The sequence below is a fragment of the Heloderma suspectum genome, chromosome 4 (genome assembly GCF_057233095.1).
Source record: "Heloderma suspectum isolate Gila_16-S chromosome 4, 16-S_ref, whole genome shotgun sequence".
Classification (NCBI taxonomy): domain Eukaryota; kingdom Metazoa; phylum Chordata; class Lepidosauria; order Squamata; family Helodermatidae; genus Heloderma; species Heloderma suspectum.
The window spans coordinates 244,987,338-245,003,439 of NC_139461.1; the positions used below are offsets into that span (position 1 = coordinate 244,987,338).

The window sequence follows — 16,102 nt, forward strand, 5'->3', positions numbered from 1 at the left end:
CTTCGTTTTTCCTTTTTTTACATCTATTCTATGCCAAAGCTCTGGTGAGGGTTTCATTATAAAAAGGTAACAATGTTAATAAAAGCTAAATAGAACTTACTAGAACCTCATGTTTACTTAATCCTAGTCATTATAAATCAGTCCAAACAGAAAGGTTTTGCTATGCTTCCAAAAGAGGCCTGGGCTTGGATAAATGTCTTAAAGAGGGGTGTTTTATTATTTTGGGCTGGCCATCAAGATCACCGTTTTTCATACCTTTATCTGAGTATGGCACATGAATGGAATAATTATTACGGTGTTTTTAGCAGATCCAGAAATCTTGTGATTGGGGTTTTCCAGAAAATTTTGAATCAGAAAATTTTCTAGTACAAATTAGGTTAGCTTGCATAGCATCATAGAATCATAAAATAGTAGGGTTGGAAGGGGCCTACAAGGCCATCAAGTCCAACCCCCTGCTCAATGCAGGAATCCAAGTCAGAGCATCCCTGACAGATGGCTGTCCAGCCTCGTCTTGAATGCCTCTAGCATGGGAGAGCCCACCACCTCCCTAGGTAATTGGTTCCATTGTCGTATTGCTCTAACAGTCGGGAAGTTTTTCCTGATGTTCAGCTGGAATCTGGCTTCCTGTAACTTGAGCCCATTATTCCGTGTCCTGCACTCTGGAATGATCATTTGCATAGGAAAAATTTCGGTTTGTGTCTAAAACTTCTGATGCCCTAGAGCAGGATTAGCAACTTGTGGCCCTCCAGATGTTTTGGCCTACAACTCCCATCATCCCTCACCATTGGCTGTGCTGGCTAGAGCTGATGGGAGTCATAGGCCAAAACATCTGAAGGGCCACAAGTGCCTTAAGTATCTAATTTAGCATGTTTATTTTACCTGTATTTAGTAAACAAAGTTTAAAACGTATCCCATGTTAATTTTTTGTCCCAATACAGAAGTATTTGACCTGAAATATTTGAGGGGAAGAATTAAAGCACGCTAAATGTGATTAAAATGTTGTATTATGTGGAAGTATTTATTGGAATACTTGTAAAAATTAGAGACAATAACTTGTGCTTCCCTTACATTGTTTACATTTAAGAGGAAAAAAACAAAGGTATGAAAACCGTTGACACACTAATAAATTTTAGCAACCCAAACAACTGTACATGATACACTGACAACCACTCATCTATTTCAACAGAGTTTAACTTTCTTCCACTGAGATTTTTGGGGGCATCTTCATTTTCGTTGTCATTGGTTTTATTTCACACTGAGTCATAAATGTATTATATTGACATATATGTATTCTCTCACATACTTGCTAGGGTTAACTTCCTGAAAAACATTAATAACAACTTTGAAACTGCCAAGCTTGCTTAACATTGTATTCACAAATGGCATCCATTCATTTTTAGTAAGGAACCTATGAAATGAAAAAAAATTCCGCGGAAAAATAAAGCACTAGAAAATTTTCCAAAATGTTTTCCAGGTTTTTAAATGATAGATGCTGTAGAACAGAAAATTTGTATAGAAATTCATCCATAATCTTTTCTGTGTGTCTCTAAGGCATTGATGTGAATATAAAGGACAACAGAGGCCTGACTGCTTTGGAGATTGTGAGGGAACTTCCATCTCAGAAAAGCCAACAAATAGCAGCTTTCATTGAAGGTAAATACTGTGGAAGGTAAAGGGATGGTGGCTTGATTGTCTGAAGTTGAGTAGTAAGAAGCCATTCTAATACTGGGTGGAAACCAAGTTATTACACACATACTAAGGTACGGTGACTTTGTTTCAGTTAGTCAATTTCAAAAAGAGTTCGGTTCCTTAATGGGCTGTAGTGTGGGTGTAAAAAAGAATAGACCAATAGTAAAGGTGTGTGTTGTATGCATTTTACAGATACGGAGCATTGATATAGAAGATTCCTAGTTTGTACCGAACTTGATTATTTATCTCAGTTTTCCTCAATTATCTCAATTTTCCCCAGTTTTTGTTGACTATGACTGTAATGTAACTTTGTTTCTTTGTTTAAGGAATTAATAAACTGCTTTGTAGAGCTATGGCTTCCCAAAGTGACATACTTAAGAAGAGTAAGATACAAGGCAGCACTATGTAGATAGTAGCAGAGCAAGAAAGCTGGTATAGACTGTTGTTCTTTAGCAAACTTTAACTTAGCATTTTGTTTAGTATCTTTAGCATTCTTTAGTTGTTCTTTAGTATCCGAGCAATTTGTAGGTTAGTGAAAAGCAGCCTTAATAATGGTTTTCAAGGTTTGTTTAAAAGATTGAATAGTGGGGGAGAGGCCCAACTCCATTAGAATTGCATTTGAAAACTGAGGAGCCACCACAGAGAAGGGCCTGTCCCATTGACTGTTTTAATACTATTGAAGGAGTGACAGTCATTAGCTAATGTCATCAGTGGGAAAACAAAGATCTTCTAAGCTTTTACATTTAGACATTGTATAGGCTTAGAGCTATTTAACTCTGTCTGACTTATGGAATCCAAGTCTAATGTGCAAATATAATGGCTTTCATCTAACACCACCCCAGAAGAAGGGAGTTTATGGAAGTGGATTTCTCCCCTTCCCCTGGCAGCCCCACGGTCTCCCAAAAATACTGTATAGCGGGTCAGACAACCCTCCTGAATAGGGTGAGCTGTGGCACCATGGGCTGAGGGGGAAGTGGGGGATCACCGAAATTCAGGGGGAGGATACAACCCATAATTTTTTTTCCAGATCTGAATAAATGAAAACTAGGTTGTTTCATTCTTTGGAAAACCTCTACCACTGTGCTTCCTCGTCACTTTCTTTGTCTCTTCTACTGGCTTGCCCCTTTTATTTGTTCAGATTGTACAACAGGGAAGAAGACAGCAAAAGCAGAAGAGAAGACGCCACCAGCATCAACTACTTCCACTGAAGCCTCAGTACGGGTAAACCAAGGTAAGAAATTTGGTGGAAAGGAAAATTTTTAGTTTTGTCAAGTGCTAAAATAATATATGTCTTTGCAGGGTGTTTAACAGGCAGGTCTCAGTCATAATAAATAATGAAGTAATTCTATTGAACTTGTGATAGTTTGTAGACAGATAATCGTTTCCCAAAATCTCAGATAAGGTAATAAGGTAACTTCAGTGTTTGCACATATTTTGGGACCAATATTCATAAATCCAAGAAGGATGGATTTTGCATCATTTTTGCACCTACCAACAATATTGTTTTATCGGTGAAGCAGTTGATATGAAGAAAGTTAATGAAAGAAAATGGATGTTCAGCCTCTTATGCCATAATAAGTGTCATGTATCAAGGCGGGGAGGAAGGCGGTAGTCAAGTTGAGTTTGTGGGGATGGGTATTTGGCTGAATGTGATATTGGCCTCATGTTTACTTGTCCAGCACAATCATTTAGTACATTGTTACTCAGTACCCATATATAATTTTGTTGCTTCCCTCTTTTTTCCACCTTCAAGTGACACTTCATTGAGTCTTGTGTTCTGCTTAATCTTTCTCTCTCTTTTGTTTTCTGGCCCTACATGATTCCCTATGTTCCAGGCATCCTTCAGTTACATGGTAGCATTTCTCTGCACAATGTGAGAATCTCTAAACAAATCGATATATACACCTCAAAAAATGGCCACACAGAGGATAATCCTGATAAACAATTATTTAATTTATTTAGAAGATCTGAATACTGCCCATCATTGGAAAGATCCCTGGGTAGTTTAAAACATATTTAAACATAAAATATAATTAAAAATAGCAAAACAGTAATGTGGAAAATGTAATAATTAAAAAATGCACAGTGGTCATCATCCACCTCACTTCTGCTGGTGGGGGCACCTGAAGGAGAGCATTGGCAGATTACTTTAATATGAGAGCAGGTGTTGCTTTAGGTACCTGGGTCCCAAGCCATATAGGTCCTTATAAGTAAACAGCAGCACCTTGAATTGGGCTTAGAAACAAACTAGCAGCCAGTGCAGTGAAGTTATTTCAAGACAGATGAGATATTCCCAATCGGATGTTCCAGTTAAAATTCTTGCAGATAATTTGTGTAGAAGCTTTAGTTTCCAGACTGACTTCAAAGACCAGGACATGTACAATGTAGAACACATGGCAGTTATCGGACTGGGAATTCGTGAGAGCTTGAATTACTGTGGCTAGACACTCTGCCCAAGAGAGGCTACAGCTGGTGACACAAAGCGCTCCATGCCGTGAGGTCACCTAAGCCTCAACTGACAAAACTGGATTAAGGAATATTTGCAGACTGCAAACTTGATCCATCAGGGAAAGTGCAACCCTGTCCAGAATTGGCTGAACACCATATCCCTGAATTAGAGACTATCCACCCACATAACCTCCATCTTGTTGAGATTGATCTTCAATTTATTGGCTCTCTTGCAGTCCATTATGAAGTCAGGCACTGATTAGGTGCTTACATTGCTTCATCTCAGTTAGTTGATAAGGGAAGATAGAATTTGATGTTGTCAGTGTACTGATGGTAGCTCATCTGAAATATTAGGATAATCTCTTTCAGTAGCTTCACATAGATGTTATAAAACAATGAGGGCAAGATGGAACCCTATGGGATCCCATAGCAAAGACATCAGGGGTTCAAGCAGTAGTTTCCCAGCAATAGCTTCTGAAAATGACCCTGCAGGTTAGGAGCAGAATAACTATATCACCATGCTTCCAACTCCAAACTGGAAGGATACATGCTCAGTGGTATAAAATAAAACAGTCAAGAAATCGAGGAGAATCTATAGGGTCACTTAGCAAATAGTTTGCTGAAGCATAGATTTATGAAATTGAAATATGTTTTACTTACTTTCTGTGAGCTATCTGTCAAAGACATTCCTTAATCTAATGGATGTATAAAGTACAAAAATACATTATACTTGCTTTAGGATTTTTAAAGTTTACAGGGTTTAACAAATAAATGAAATAGAGTTATGAAAATGTGTTGAGGCGTGATATCTGACATACCTTTTAGAGGTGTGGTCTTTGTCACTGTACTTGAGTTGTGGTAGGATGAATTTTTAGAAGTTTCTAAAATACTTTATGGGCAATGTCAAGTGCTTCTCCTAAGCATTCAGGAAAGGAGTGGTGACCCTTTTCACTCCACACATGTGATGCAGAGGCAATCCTGCAGGCTTTCCTGGAAATCACAGGATCGATCTCCTGCATTTAGGGAGAAAAATATAGCCACTGTTCAACAGAGCAGAGTTTGAAAACAGGATAGTTACAAATGCAGATGATTTATAAATGTTTGTTCTCTCTAGGGAATGTGGAGAGAGCAGTGACAGAACTGATCATAGATTTTGATGGGAAGCCTGAGGAATGTCCATATGAAGTCTTGTACAATGCAACATCCTGCCACTCTTTGGACAGCCTGGCCAGTGGAAGATCTTCAGACAGAGACTCAGTGAATAGGGAAGCGGAGATGACCAGTATTAAAGTGACAGGAATGAGACCTGTATGTAGCCTGATGTGTGTTGTCTTTACCTTTTTGTGGAAAGTAGTCTGGGATATATCACCAGGCCTGTGTACTCGCCACACTTGCAGTAAGTTGATAGCCTAGCTGTACAGTTTGGAAATAATAATAAATAATTGCAAAAGGCTTTAGTTGCTGAGCAGTTGGAAGCCACTCTCTGCTGCATGTGCTATGCGTGATGTTCTCCCAGAGCTCTTAAGCATTATAACTTCGTGATGTGATGGCTATCTGAATTTTGGTGAAATTCTACACCTATATATTTAGCTGTAGAATGTGTTCATTGTAATGCCTATCTTCATGTTGCTACTGTGAGCTCAGGTTATTCACTTGGTTACAAGGAAAGAAGCTTGTTTAAGTGTGACCTTCATCTCATCTAGCTTTCTACCATCAAAAAAATAAATTCCTATATTGCAATCATCTTGAATGCCAGGCTTGTCAGCCACAGTGTTAGTTTGTGATTTTAATTTGGAAGCAAATCAGTTCTTCATGGAATTTGTGGATGTAATCCAGCAGGGGGAGCATGGAGGCTTTATAGGATAATTACATAGCCTCAGTAAGAATCCCTGAAAGCAATAAGGTTTGCTTAAAAGTATCTGTGTTTGCTGGGTCTAGTAATTCATGGCCTGTATGAACTGTGGTACAGATAAAATCGCATTTCGAAGGAATGCTATCTTGGCTTCAACACTTCTAGCTGAATAGCTTCATAGATAACTTTAAACATGTACATGGGCAACATTAAAGCAGAGGAAAAGAGGCCAAACCAACAGTTTACTGTCAAGACTGGTGCTGTATTCTAGTGCAGTATGGAATTAAGAATTATGACATATCAGCTATTAAAGCAAGGATTTGATGGTTAACCCTAAGCATACAAAACAATTCAAAATTCCACCATGAGCTAAACCTGAGAGTGTATTTTGTTCTAAATGGACAGACTGCTTTTGTTTCAGACAGACTCTGCTTATATTTGAGGTGAAGGCAAGGGGAAAGAGAGATGGAGGCAAAGTAAGGTGTAGATGAAGATGGGCCTATAACAGGGAACACTACAGCAGACCAGTGAGCTAGCCTGATCTAGAAACCTTTTATACAGGCCAGGGAAGAACCATATTTCCCACTCTTGTGTATTGAAAGGCTTCCTACTAGTTGGCTTGTAGAGTAGTTATGCTTAAAATCGTGCACTTTGGTTAGAAATGTGAAACTTCGCATGCATAGACATTGTCCATAGTAAACATTTTTGAGCTAACTGTTTAAAAACATTTAAAATGCCATTAGAAAATACTGAAGGGAGGGAAGATGCCAGTTCTTCCAGGACATACCCTCTATTTGCTTTGCTGCAGCAAGTCCTTTTGCTGTTCCTATGAAAAAGATTTGGAAGTTTGAAATGAATTTGATGCAAGGCACTGATACTGGTTTTCTGTATTGTAGAGAGAGCGTCCACCTCCTCCTGCCAAGCCTCCCCCTGATGAAGAGGAAGAACACGTAGAGAAGAAGCAGAATACATCTAAGGTAAGTATATTGTTCTATTTTGGGGGTTGTGTTGGAGGGAATGTTCTAAAATGTTTCAGTATCTTTAGAGGAGGCAAATCCCTTCTCTACACCTGTATGTTTATTATGAAAATTAAGCTCTTCCAATTATGTCATCTGCTACCAACTCTACTCTCACTATTATTCAGGGCATCTACTCATTTTATTTGACATTTAGGACTCCGTTAGAGTGGGTACTTGCAATTCATATGCACTTTGGGAGTACAGTACTATTTAGAGTATTTCTTGGTCTCTTCTTTGGCAGAACACTTCCATTTTGAAGAAAAGGCTAGTCTAGGCCCTAAAAATTGAAGCTTAGTTAAGATATAATGGTAAACCATGGTTTTCCACTATGAGAATGAGCTGTCCATGCTCTCCCCGTTCTCTGCTTTCATATCCATGAGGAAGAGATTGAAAGCTTTCTCTTTTAGCTAAACACAGTTCCTTGTGACATCTGAACTCGGGAGCTGTGGTTTGTTTAGACCAGCCTTTTCCAACCTGGCACCAGGTTAGGGAAAGCTGGTTTAAACTATAGTTAGCAATAATAAACCAGGATCACACCATGGTTTCAGACCCTGGTTTCTCAAATCATTGCTCAAAGCATAGTTTAAATGAGCCAACGGTTCCCTGAGTTTGGACTTAACAGGGAACTGTGGCCAATTTAAAAATTAAAAATGGCTCTCCCTTGTGAGTATGAAAGAGGAGAGGGGAGAGCCTGAGGCTCACCCAGGTTCATTCTCATAACAGGAAATGTTGGTTTCCCGTTAAAACTGAACCAAGCCATTGTTTGTGATTGTGCTTTGAAATACAGTGGGTTGGATTTGGATTTATGCTGGATCAACTGTGTTGCCAGAAGTGGACTTCACTGCCCCTGAAAATGCTATACAGGGTCAGGAGACCCTGCTGAGTGGGGCAAGCTGTAATTTTGGTCGGGGAAGGGTTCCCCAAAAATTGGCTGAGGGACCTTCCACGAGAGGAGGAAGGGGTCCTCTTATGGAAGACAGATCCTGGATCCAACCAAGCATATGACATGAAACAAAACAATGGCGTAACTTCCATAGGCACTTAAATCTACCACCATTTAGTGTCCAGCCTTCATGGGCGCAGGAAAAAAAATGCTGGGACTTAGTATGGAAAACCTGTCTTCCAATAGTGATTGCAACAGTGTGAGTTGTTGGGGTAACACAATGGATTAGCTGTTTGTTCAGAAAAGTACTTAGTTCTTTTTGCCATCCTTCATTCTCTGTCCATGTGTGTCTTCATACCAATTCCGTCCCACCCCCAGTCATCACTTTCGACACCCACCCCTCAAGTATAGGTTGTACATTTTTTTTGTTCTTGAGAAGTGTATGAATGTTAAAGCCTGTAATTCTATGGCTAGATTGGCTATGTGCAATATTTACCATTTTCTGCATCCCATCTGTGTCTCTCTTACACGTAATACCATTACTAAAGGATTCTGGAAGCACCACAAAGTGTGCTTCCAGTTGGAGTGTTATATTTGGAATTCATAGAATCATAGAATAGTAGGGTTGGAAGGGGCCTATAAGACCATCGAGTCCAACCTCCTGCTCAATGCAGGAATCCAAGTCAAAGCACCCCAGACAGATGGCTGTCCAGCCTCATCTTGAATGCCTCCAGTGTAGGAGAGCCCACCACCTCCCTCGGTAATTGGGTCCATTGTCATATTGCTCTAACAGTCAGGACGTTTTTCCTGATGTTCAGCCAGAATTTGACTTCCTGTAACTTGAGCCCATTATTCCACGTCCTGCACTCTGGGATGATCAAGAAGAGATCCTGGCCTTCCTCTCTGTGACAACCTTTCAAGTACTTGAAGAGCGCAGTCATATCTCCTCTCAGTCTTCTCTTCTCAAGGCTAAACATGCCCAGTTCTTTCACTCTCTCCTCATAGGGCTTTGTTTCCTTCCTTGCCTTATAAGGGAAGATGGAATGGAAATTTGGTGTGGAGCTTTTGGTATGGGAGAGAAACAGCAGTGAAGGACTCACAGCATCTATTGTGATGGGATAAGTAATAATAGTGGGGCCATAGGGGAGAGCCTTGTCTGTCACAGAAGGAGGCACTGTAGCAGTTCTGACTGTAACATATCTGAGACATTAATATCTTATATTCCATGTTCAACATGAGGAAGTACCCTATGGCAGTGCTAATTGTTAATAAATTATTAGATAACTGCATCTGCTATGTGAACTCATTTTGTGTCTGATCAGGGCTTAGTCACTAAGAGGAAGAGTAGGGGAAGCACTGCTGATGAAGAAGAGGAGCACCCTTACGAGCTGCTGCTAACAGCAGAAACTAAGAAACATGTTGCGGTGGACAAAAAAACAAAAGGTAAGAAAAGTTATTGCAAGCATATGTACCAGCCAGGATGTATTGTGCAGAAGGTGAAAAATTCAAACAATTCTAGCTTTTTAAGATAGTTGGGTGAGCTGACTTATTTTGTGGTGGCTGTCTGATAAGCTGTCTTCTTCAGATTTTGGTTAAAATATACTTGCCTTGATATCTCACTGGTGATACAGTGCCCTGGTTTGCAAGTAAGAAGAAGGTTGTGGATGGCTTATCAGCCACACCAACAATCCACCATCACTGGGTTCACACATAATGAGAAGCTATGGTGCACTCCTGCCATACCCTGAATATTCAAAATGCCGGCCACTGCTGCAACAAGAAACCCTGCGGGGAACTCACCCATGTTGGCTTCTCGTTATGTGTGAACCAGGTCAGTGAGTCTTGATTCTTCTGGTAAAACCACTCAGTGAGCTTCAGCTATGGGGTAGTATAGAAATTAAAATAAATAAATATATAAATAATATAAATAAAAATATAAATATGAGGGCTAATAGTGTATCTTAATGTTTCATTTTTATAAATGTTTTACTTAAGAAAATAAAACTAGGTGAAAATTTCTCATCCTGTTACCAAGCGTCATGGAAATTATAATTGTGCAATTACTAATGAAACAGATACTCCACTTTGATCAAAGCACCTGCCATGTCATTAGGTGGTATTGCCTCCTTAGTCAACATAATGTGCTCTTCTATGTTAAAGCCATCTGGAAAAGTAAATAAATGAAGGAGAAAATCAAACACATACAATTAAATGTCCTATTGGTCCACCTAGTGGAAATCAACCATCTCCTCATATTCAATGCTGAATCCTTTTCACCTGCTGGAGCCCAGTGAATGTGTCTTGGATGTGAATTGATAACCCCAGTGCTCTGCAAATTGTGTTGTGAGCAATTACAAAACTTGTGTTTTTTTCAAGTGAGAGTTGATTTGGTGTTTCATATGTTACATTTTTCATGTGTGCACCCATAATAGCAAAATACATGAATGTCTGCTTCTTCTCTCCCCCACTGCTTCCCAGTTTTACATATGCACAGCTACTCGGCACCTATGCCAGGTATAGTTAGATGTAGGAAGCAGTCATGAGAGGCATTGCAGTTCAAAGAGTAAAGTGTAAGAGCCATGCAGCCTCATCCTATGCATGTTGATTTGAAAGAAGGTTCCGCTGTGTTCATTAGGATGGCTTCTTAGAAAGAGTGCATGGGATTGCAGCTGTAGACATTAACTCCTAAGGCTCTGTCTAGAGAATTCATCTAACCAAAATGCATCGTCCTGTAAATTCATACTCATTGTTACTTGTATTGTACTTGGTGATTCAGATGAACTTTCTTCTGATGTTCTTTTAACTGTCTGTAAACTAGCTATTAATTCTTACTTTAATATTTCTTTCCATAACAATCCTATCCAGTTCCTTTGTAGCTTCTCTAACCTCTACAATTTAGAATTATCTTGAATCCTGATATCTGTAAGTGAACAGACTACTAATTATGGTCTTGCAAGTGATAAGAATTGTGCTGATTTCCTGAATCCTGCATAGAACATGTCTGTTGTTGCCTCATAAAACAGCATAAATCAGTCTTCTGATTTATTCTTATTCATTAAAATGGATGATATGCTAAAAGCAAGCAAATCACTTTGGGAGAGTTAACATGTAACACTTAAACCATGGTTTAGAGTTAAAAGAACAAGCTGCAGCAAGTGCAGACTTGCATGCTCCCTCACATTCTCCTCCTCTGGCTACCATTTTAGATTAACTGAAACTATGCTTTGTTCATACAAGCCAGCTTCATAAACTACAGTTTAAGGTTAAGCTTGTTTCAGCAAACCATAGTTAAGATTAACCACAGTTCACTGGGTCCAAACAACATGACAATCTGCAGTTAAATGGAAGCAAATGCATTTAAATATCTCACAGCTGTGCTGGAGGGGGATGGAGGTGAGCAAGAAGCTTGCAAGTCAGTTTCATCAAAACAGCAACATCTCACATAATTGCAAACAAAAAACAATCATAAAGAGGAGGGGCAATGCTCTTTTTCCAATATGAAGCAATTGAAATTCTACAATCAAGAGATTAATGACCTTTTCTAGATCAGCCATTTCAACAAAATCTTTTAAATAGCTGAGAAGCACCCTAAGAGGATCCATTGATAATTCATATCCTATTATTTGTTTGATATAAGACAAAACCAGATTACAATAAGGTATAATTTTCACAATGCCAAAATGTACATATTCAGCACCTTAAGAACCACATCTGTAATGTCTATAGAGATCTAAACCATAGATCTTCTTAATTTTATGTGGTGTAAAGTACTATTAATGCAGAGTTTTAAAAATGCTTCAAATTCATTGCAGTTACATTCTTTTCAAAATTTTCACCAATCCATTGCCAAATTTCTGAAGATAGCCTTACTCATAAATCCTTCTCTGGTGGTGGGGGGTAAGGTTGGTTCCGCAAACATGTGAATATTAAATAGATCTTACTGATTGATCCTTTCCTAGAAGAGGCCAAATAACGCTTTACAATTGATGAAAGAACCCTAAGAAGACCATGTTTTCTTAAAAGTATATGAATAACATGACGAATCTGAAAGAAATGATACATCTTCATATCTTGCACATTATTTTTTGTTGTTGAAAATGTTGAAAAGTAATAACCCTCCTCCATAAAATCCTTGACGGCAATCAAACGGTGTTTTAACCATTTAGAAATATCACCTGATGTATTCATTTCATTAATTTCTTTATTATAGACAAAAGACATGCGTGGTGATATTCCTGTGAAATCTAGTGCTTTAGTTTGACCAAGCACCAAAAATAGGCTTAACACATGGATTCAACAGCAACATGTCCATATCTGCTTTTTTCCTGACACCAATGCAGATGACAGCTAGCCATTAACTGCAACACTTGCAGTTAGATTAGTGCATACAGTTCTAATCCATTGTCTAAACTTTGGACTGATCTTAAATCGTTCTAGAACACTAAACAATATTGCCATCTAACTCTATCAAAAGCCTTTTTGGCATCCATAAATAATGGAGCCCTTGGTTCTTGAAATGATTTGATTTTATATATCACATTAATTAATTTCCTCACGCTATGAGCCAGCTGTTGCCCTTTTATAAAACCTGATTGATCTTTATATATTTGTCTAAACCTGTATTCAATAAAAATGTCCATTATTTGAAATCTTTTTCAATAAAGAAGTTTGATAGTAAGAAATCATTGGTGAAGGATCTTTGCCCAACTCAGGGAAAACATTTATTTGGCCTGTGTCCATGTTCCTGGCATATCATACCATTATACATTTCATAATTTATGTTAATGATTCTGATATTTCAGTACTAAATAGTTTGTAAAATTCAAGTATAACCCCATCAAAACCTGGGGCTTTATTATTTTTTAAAGATTAAATTACCCTCTTCACTACTTTCTAAGTTCAGGATAACTTTTTGTAAATGACTGATTTATTTAACACTATTTGTGAATCTTTTATATTAAAGAAATTTCTGATGCAGAGCAAAAAAAGTTAGCAAAAATGTAGGTCAAGATAATTTTTTTTCAAGAATCAACTATCTTCTGAAGCAATGGTTTTTCCTATTTTCACAGAGATTAATAATATTTTAGAATTTCATTATGTCCTTTGGTGTAGTAGCGAACCATTTAGTATTTTTAATGGGATGTAGCACACGGCTTTTATTTTCCCTTTTAACCTATTGGCTAATAATCCATTCTATTGGCTATTTCAAAAGTATTTTGTTGCAAATATATGGGTGTTTTTTCTACTTGAATATCATTATCATGACCCATTCCTTTAGGCAATAAGCTGTTGTTCATGTGATGCAGGAAAAATTGAGCTACCTTTCTATGAAGCAGGGAAAAGCATCAGTCATACTGCCTGGAGGTTTGAAAACAGTACTCAAGCGGTCTCACCTTCCAGAGTTTCCCATCCTGCTCTTAACTCTAATTAGCTAGGGACAGAGATGTGTATTGCAAATTTTCAATATTTTGATTTTTAAATTCTCAGATGAATCATCTTCGGGTGCTGCCAGCAGTGTCCAGCCACAGGTAGGACATATTTGCTCTTATTATGTTTTAAGTTAAATAGAATGGATATAAGATCTGGGGAGGGCGATATACGTTTATATACATGCAAAAATAGTTTGCATCTTCATTGTTAAGGAGGGCAGTTTAAAACAATACACAGTTAAAGTTAAAGCACCTGAAGTTATTGAAAATGAGCTTAAGTGGTAAACGGACTATACATACTGGAAGTGTAGTAAAGAAAATGTGGGGTTGCACTATATGTTAAAAATACATATCTCTGCACAGAAATACAGGAGGATGAGCTTGGTAGCCCCATCGAGAGCATGTGGGTTAAAATAAATGGAGCAAAGAATAAAAGGAATATGGTGGTCGGAGTGTACTACCGGCTACCCAATCAAGGAGAAGATGAGGATGAAACTTTTGAAAAGCAAACTGCCAATGTTTCAGGGAAGAATGATGTAGTAGTAATGGGGGACTTCAATTTCCCTGATATTTGTTGGGAGACAAATTCTGCAAAACATGGCCCCTCCAGGAAATTCCTGACTTGTGTGGCAGATAACTTCCTCCTACAGAAAGTAGAGGAAGGAACTAGAGGATCGGCTATCCTTGACTTGATCCTAACCAACAGAGATGACTTAGTGGATCAAGTAGCAGTTACAGGAACTCTGGAGGAAAGCGACCATGTTATACTTGAGTTCATGGTTCTAAAGGAAGCAAAAGCCGAGCATAGCCAAACGCGTAACCTGGATTTTAGGAAAGCCGATTTTAATAAACTCAGAACAATGATAAGTAAGGTCCCATGGCAAGCAACTCTAACAAGAAAAGGAGTCCAAGATGGATGGGAGTTTTTAAAAAAGGAAATTCTCAAGGCACAATTACAAACAATTCCAACAAGAAAAAATGGTGGACAACAACAGAAGAAGCCAATGTGGCTTCACAAAAAGCTTAGAGATGACCTGAAAACAAAAAAGGACACATATACGAAGTGGAAGGAAGGACAAACAACAAAGGAAGAGTACAGGCAGTTAGGACAGAATTGCAGGGATGGTGTCAGGAAGGCTAAAGCTGAGAACGAGCTGAGGTTAGCGAGGGATGCTAAAAGCAACAAAACTTTCTTCAGTTATGTGCATAGTAAAAGAGAAAGGAAAGAAATGGTGGTTCAGCTATAAAATATTGGTTGGCAAAATGATAAGAGATGACACAGAAAAGGCAGAAGTGCTCAATTCCTGCTTTGGCTCAGTCTTCTCCCAAAAGAGGGTCTATGACCCCCCTGGCAAAAGCGAAGTACAGACTGAAGGGGCAGGATTGCAGCTTGAGATCGATAGGCATATGGCCAAGGAACGCCTAATTACTTTGAATAAGTTCAAATCTCCAGGTCCAGATGAACTGCACCCTAGAGTAATAAAGGAACTGGCAGAAGAACTCTCAGAACCGCTGTCTATTATCTTTGAGAAATCATGGAGGACGGGGGAAGTGCCAGATGACTGGAGGAGGGCTAATGTTGTCCCTATCTTCAAAAAGGGTAAAAAGGAGGAACCTGGGAACTACAGACCAGTCAGTCTGACATCAATCCCTGGGAAAATTCTGGAGCAGATGATAAAGCAATCCATCTGGAAGCACCTTGAAAACAATGCCGTGATTATTCGAAGCCAACATGGATTTGTCAAGAACAAATCCTGCCAGACGAATCTGAAGACAGAAACAAAATTCAAAGTGATCTGGATAGACTGGAGCGTTGGGCAGAAAACCACAAAATGAAATTTAATAGGGATAAATGCCAAGTTCTGCACCTCGGAAAAAGAAGCCAAATGCACAGTTACAAGATGGGGGATAAGTGGCTCAACAACACTACAAGCGAAAAGGATCTTGGAATTGTTATAGATCACAAGCTGAATACGAGCCAACAATATGATGTGGCTGCAAAAAAGGCCAATGCTCTTTTGGGCTGCATTAATAGAAGCATAGCTTCCAAATCCCGGGAAGTACTAGTCCCCCTCTACTCAGCACTGGTTAGGCCTTATCTGGAGTACTATGTCCAGTTCTGGGCACCGCACTTTAACAAGGATGCAGACAAGCTGGAGAGGGTTCAGAGGAGGGCAACAAAGATGATCAGGGGACTGGAAACAAAGGCCTATGAAGAGAGACTGAAAGAACTGGGCACGTTTAGCCTTGAGAAGAGAAGACTGAGGGGAGATATGATAGCGCTCTTCAAGTACTTGAAAGGTTGTCACAGCGAGGAAGGCTAGGATCTCTTCTCAATCATCCCAGAATGCAGGACACGTAATAATGGGCTCATGTTACAGGAAGCCAAATTCCGGCTGAACATCAGGAAAAACGTCCTGACTGTTAGAGCAATATGACAATGGTACCAATGACCTAGGGAGGTGGTGGGCTCTCCCACACTGGAGGCATTCAAGTCAAGGCTGGACAGCCATCTGTCAGGGATGCTCTGACTTGGATTCCTGCATTGAGCTGGGGGTTGGACTCAATGGTCTTATAGGCCCCTTCCAACCCTACTATTCTATGATTCTATGAAATGCCTGTGACTTCTATGTGTGCTGTATTTGCCTAGGAGGAAATGAGATAATTTATGATGTGCAGTCTGACTTTAGGTTCTTTGAACTTCAATACATTATTTGGAAAAGAAGACAGTGTGTTAGTTATCAAGGTTCAGATTACTTTTTCCATTTCCATTCCATTTTAC

General features: G+C 39.0%; 1 protein-coding gene across 8 annotated transcripts in view; it reads left to right on the forward strand.

Moving 5' to 3' along the window:
* Positions 1–16,102, forward strand: part of ANKS1A (ankyrin repeat and sterile alpha motif domain containing 1A) — a 195,287-nt gene that overhangs the window by 71,212 nt on the left and 107,973 nt on the right. For all 8 annotated transcript variants that reach the window (XM_084853043.1, XM_084853040.1, XM_084853038.1 and 5 more), the window contains exons 7-12: positions 1,552–1,653; positions 2,828–2,920; positions 5,252–5,445; positions 6,886–6,966; positions 9,214–9,334; positions 13,379–13,419. In XM_084853043.1, coding sequence (XP_084709169.1) covers positions 1,552–1,653; positions 2,828–2,920; positions 5,252–5,445; positions 6,886–6,966; positions 9,214–9,334; positions 13,379–13,419 — 632 coding nt within the window. The remainder of the gene's footprint in view (positions 1–1,551; positions 1,654–2,827; positions 2,921–5,251; positions 5,446–6,885; positions 6,967–9,213; positions 9,335–13,378; positions 13,420–16,102) is intronic.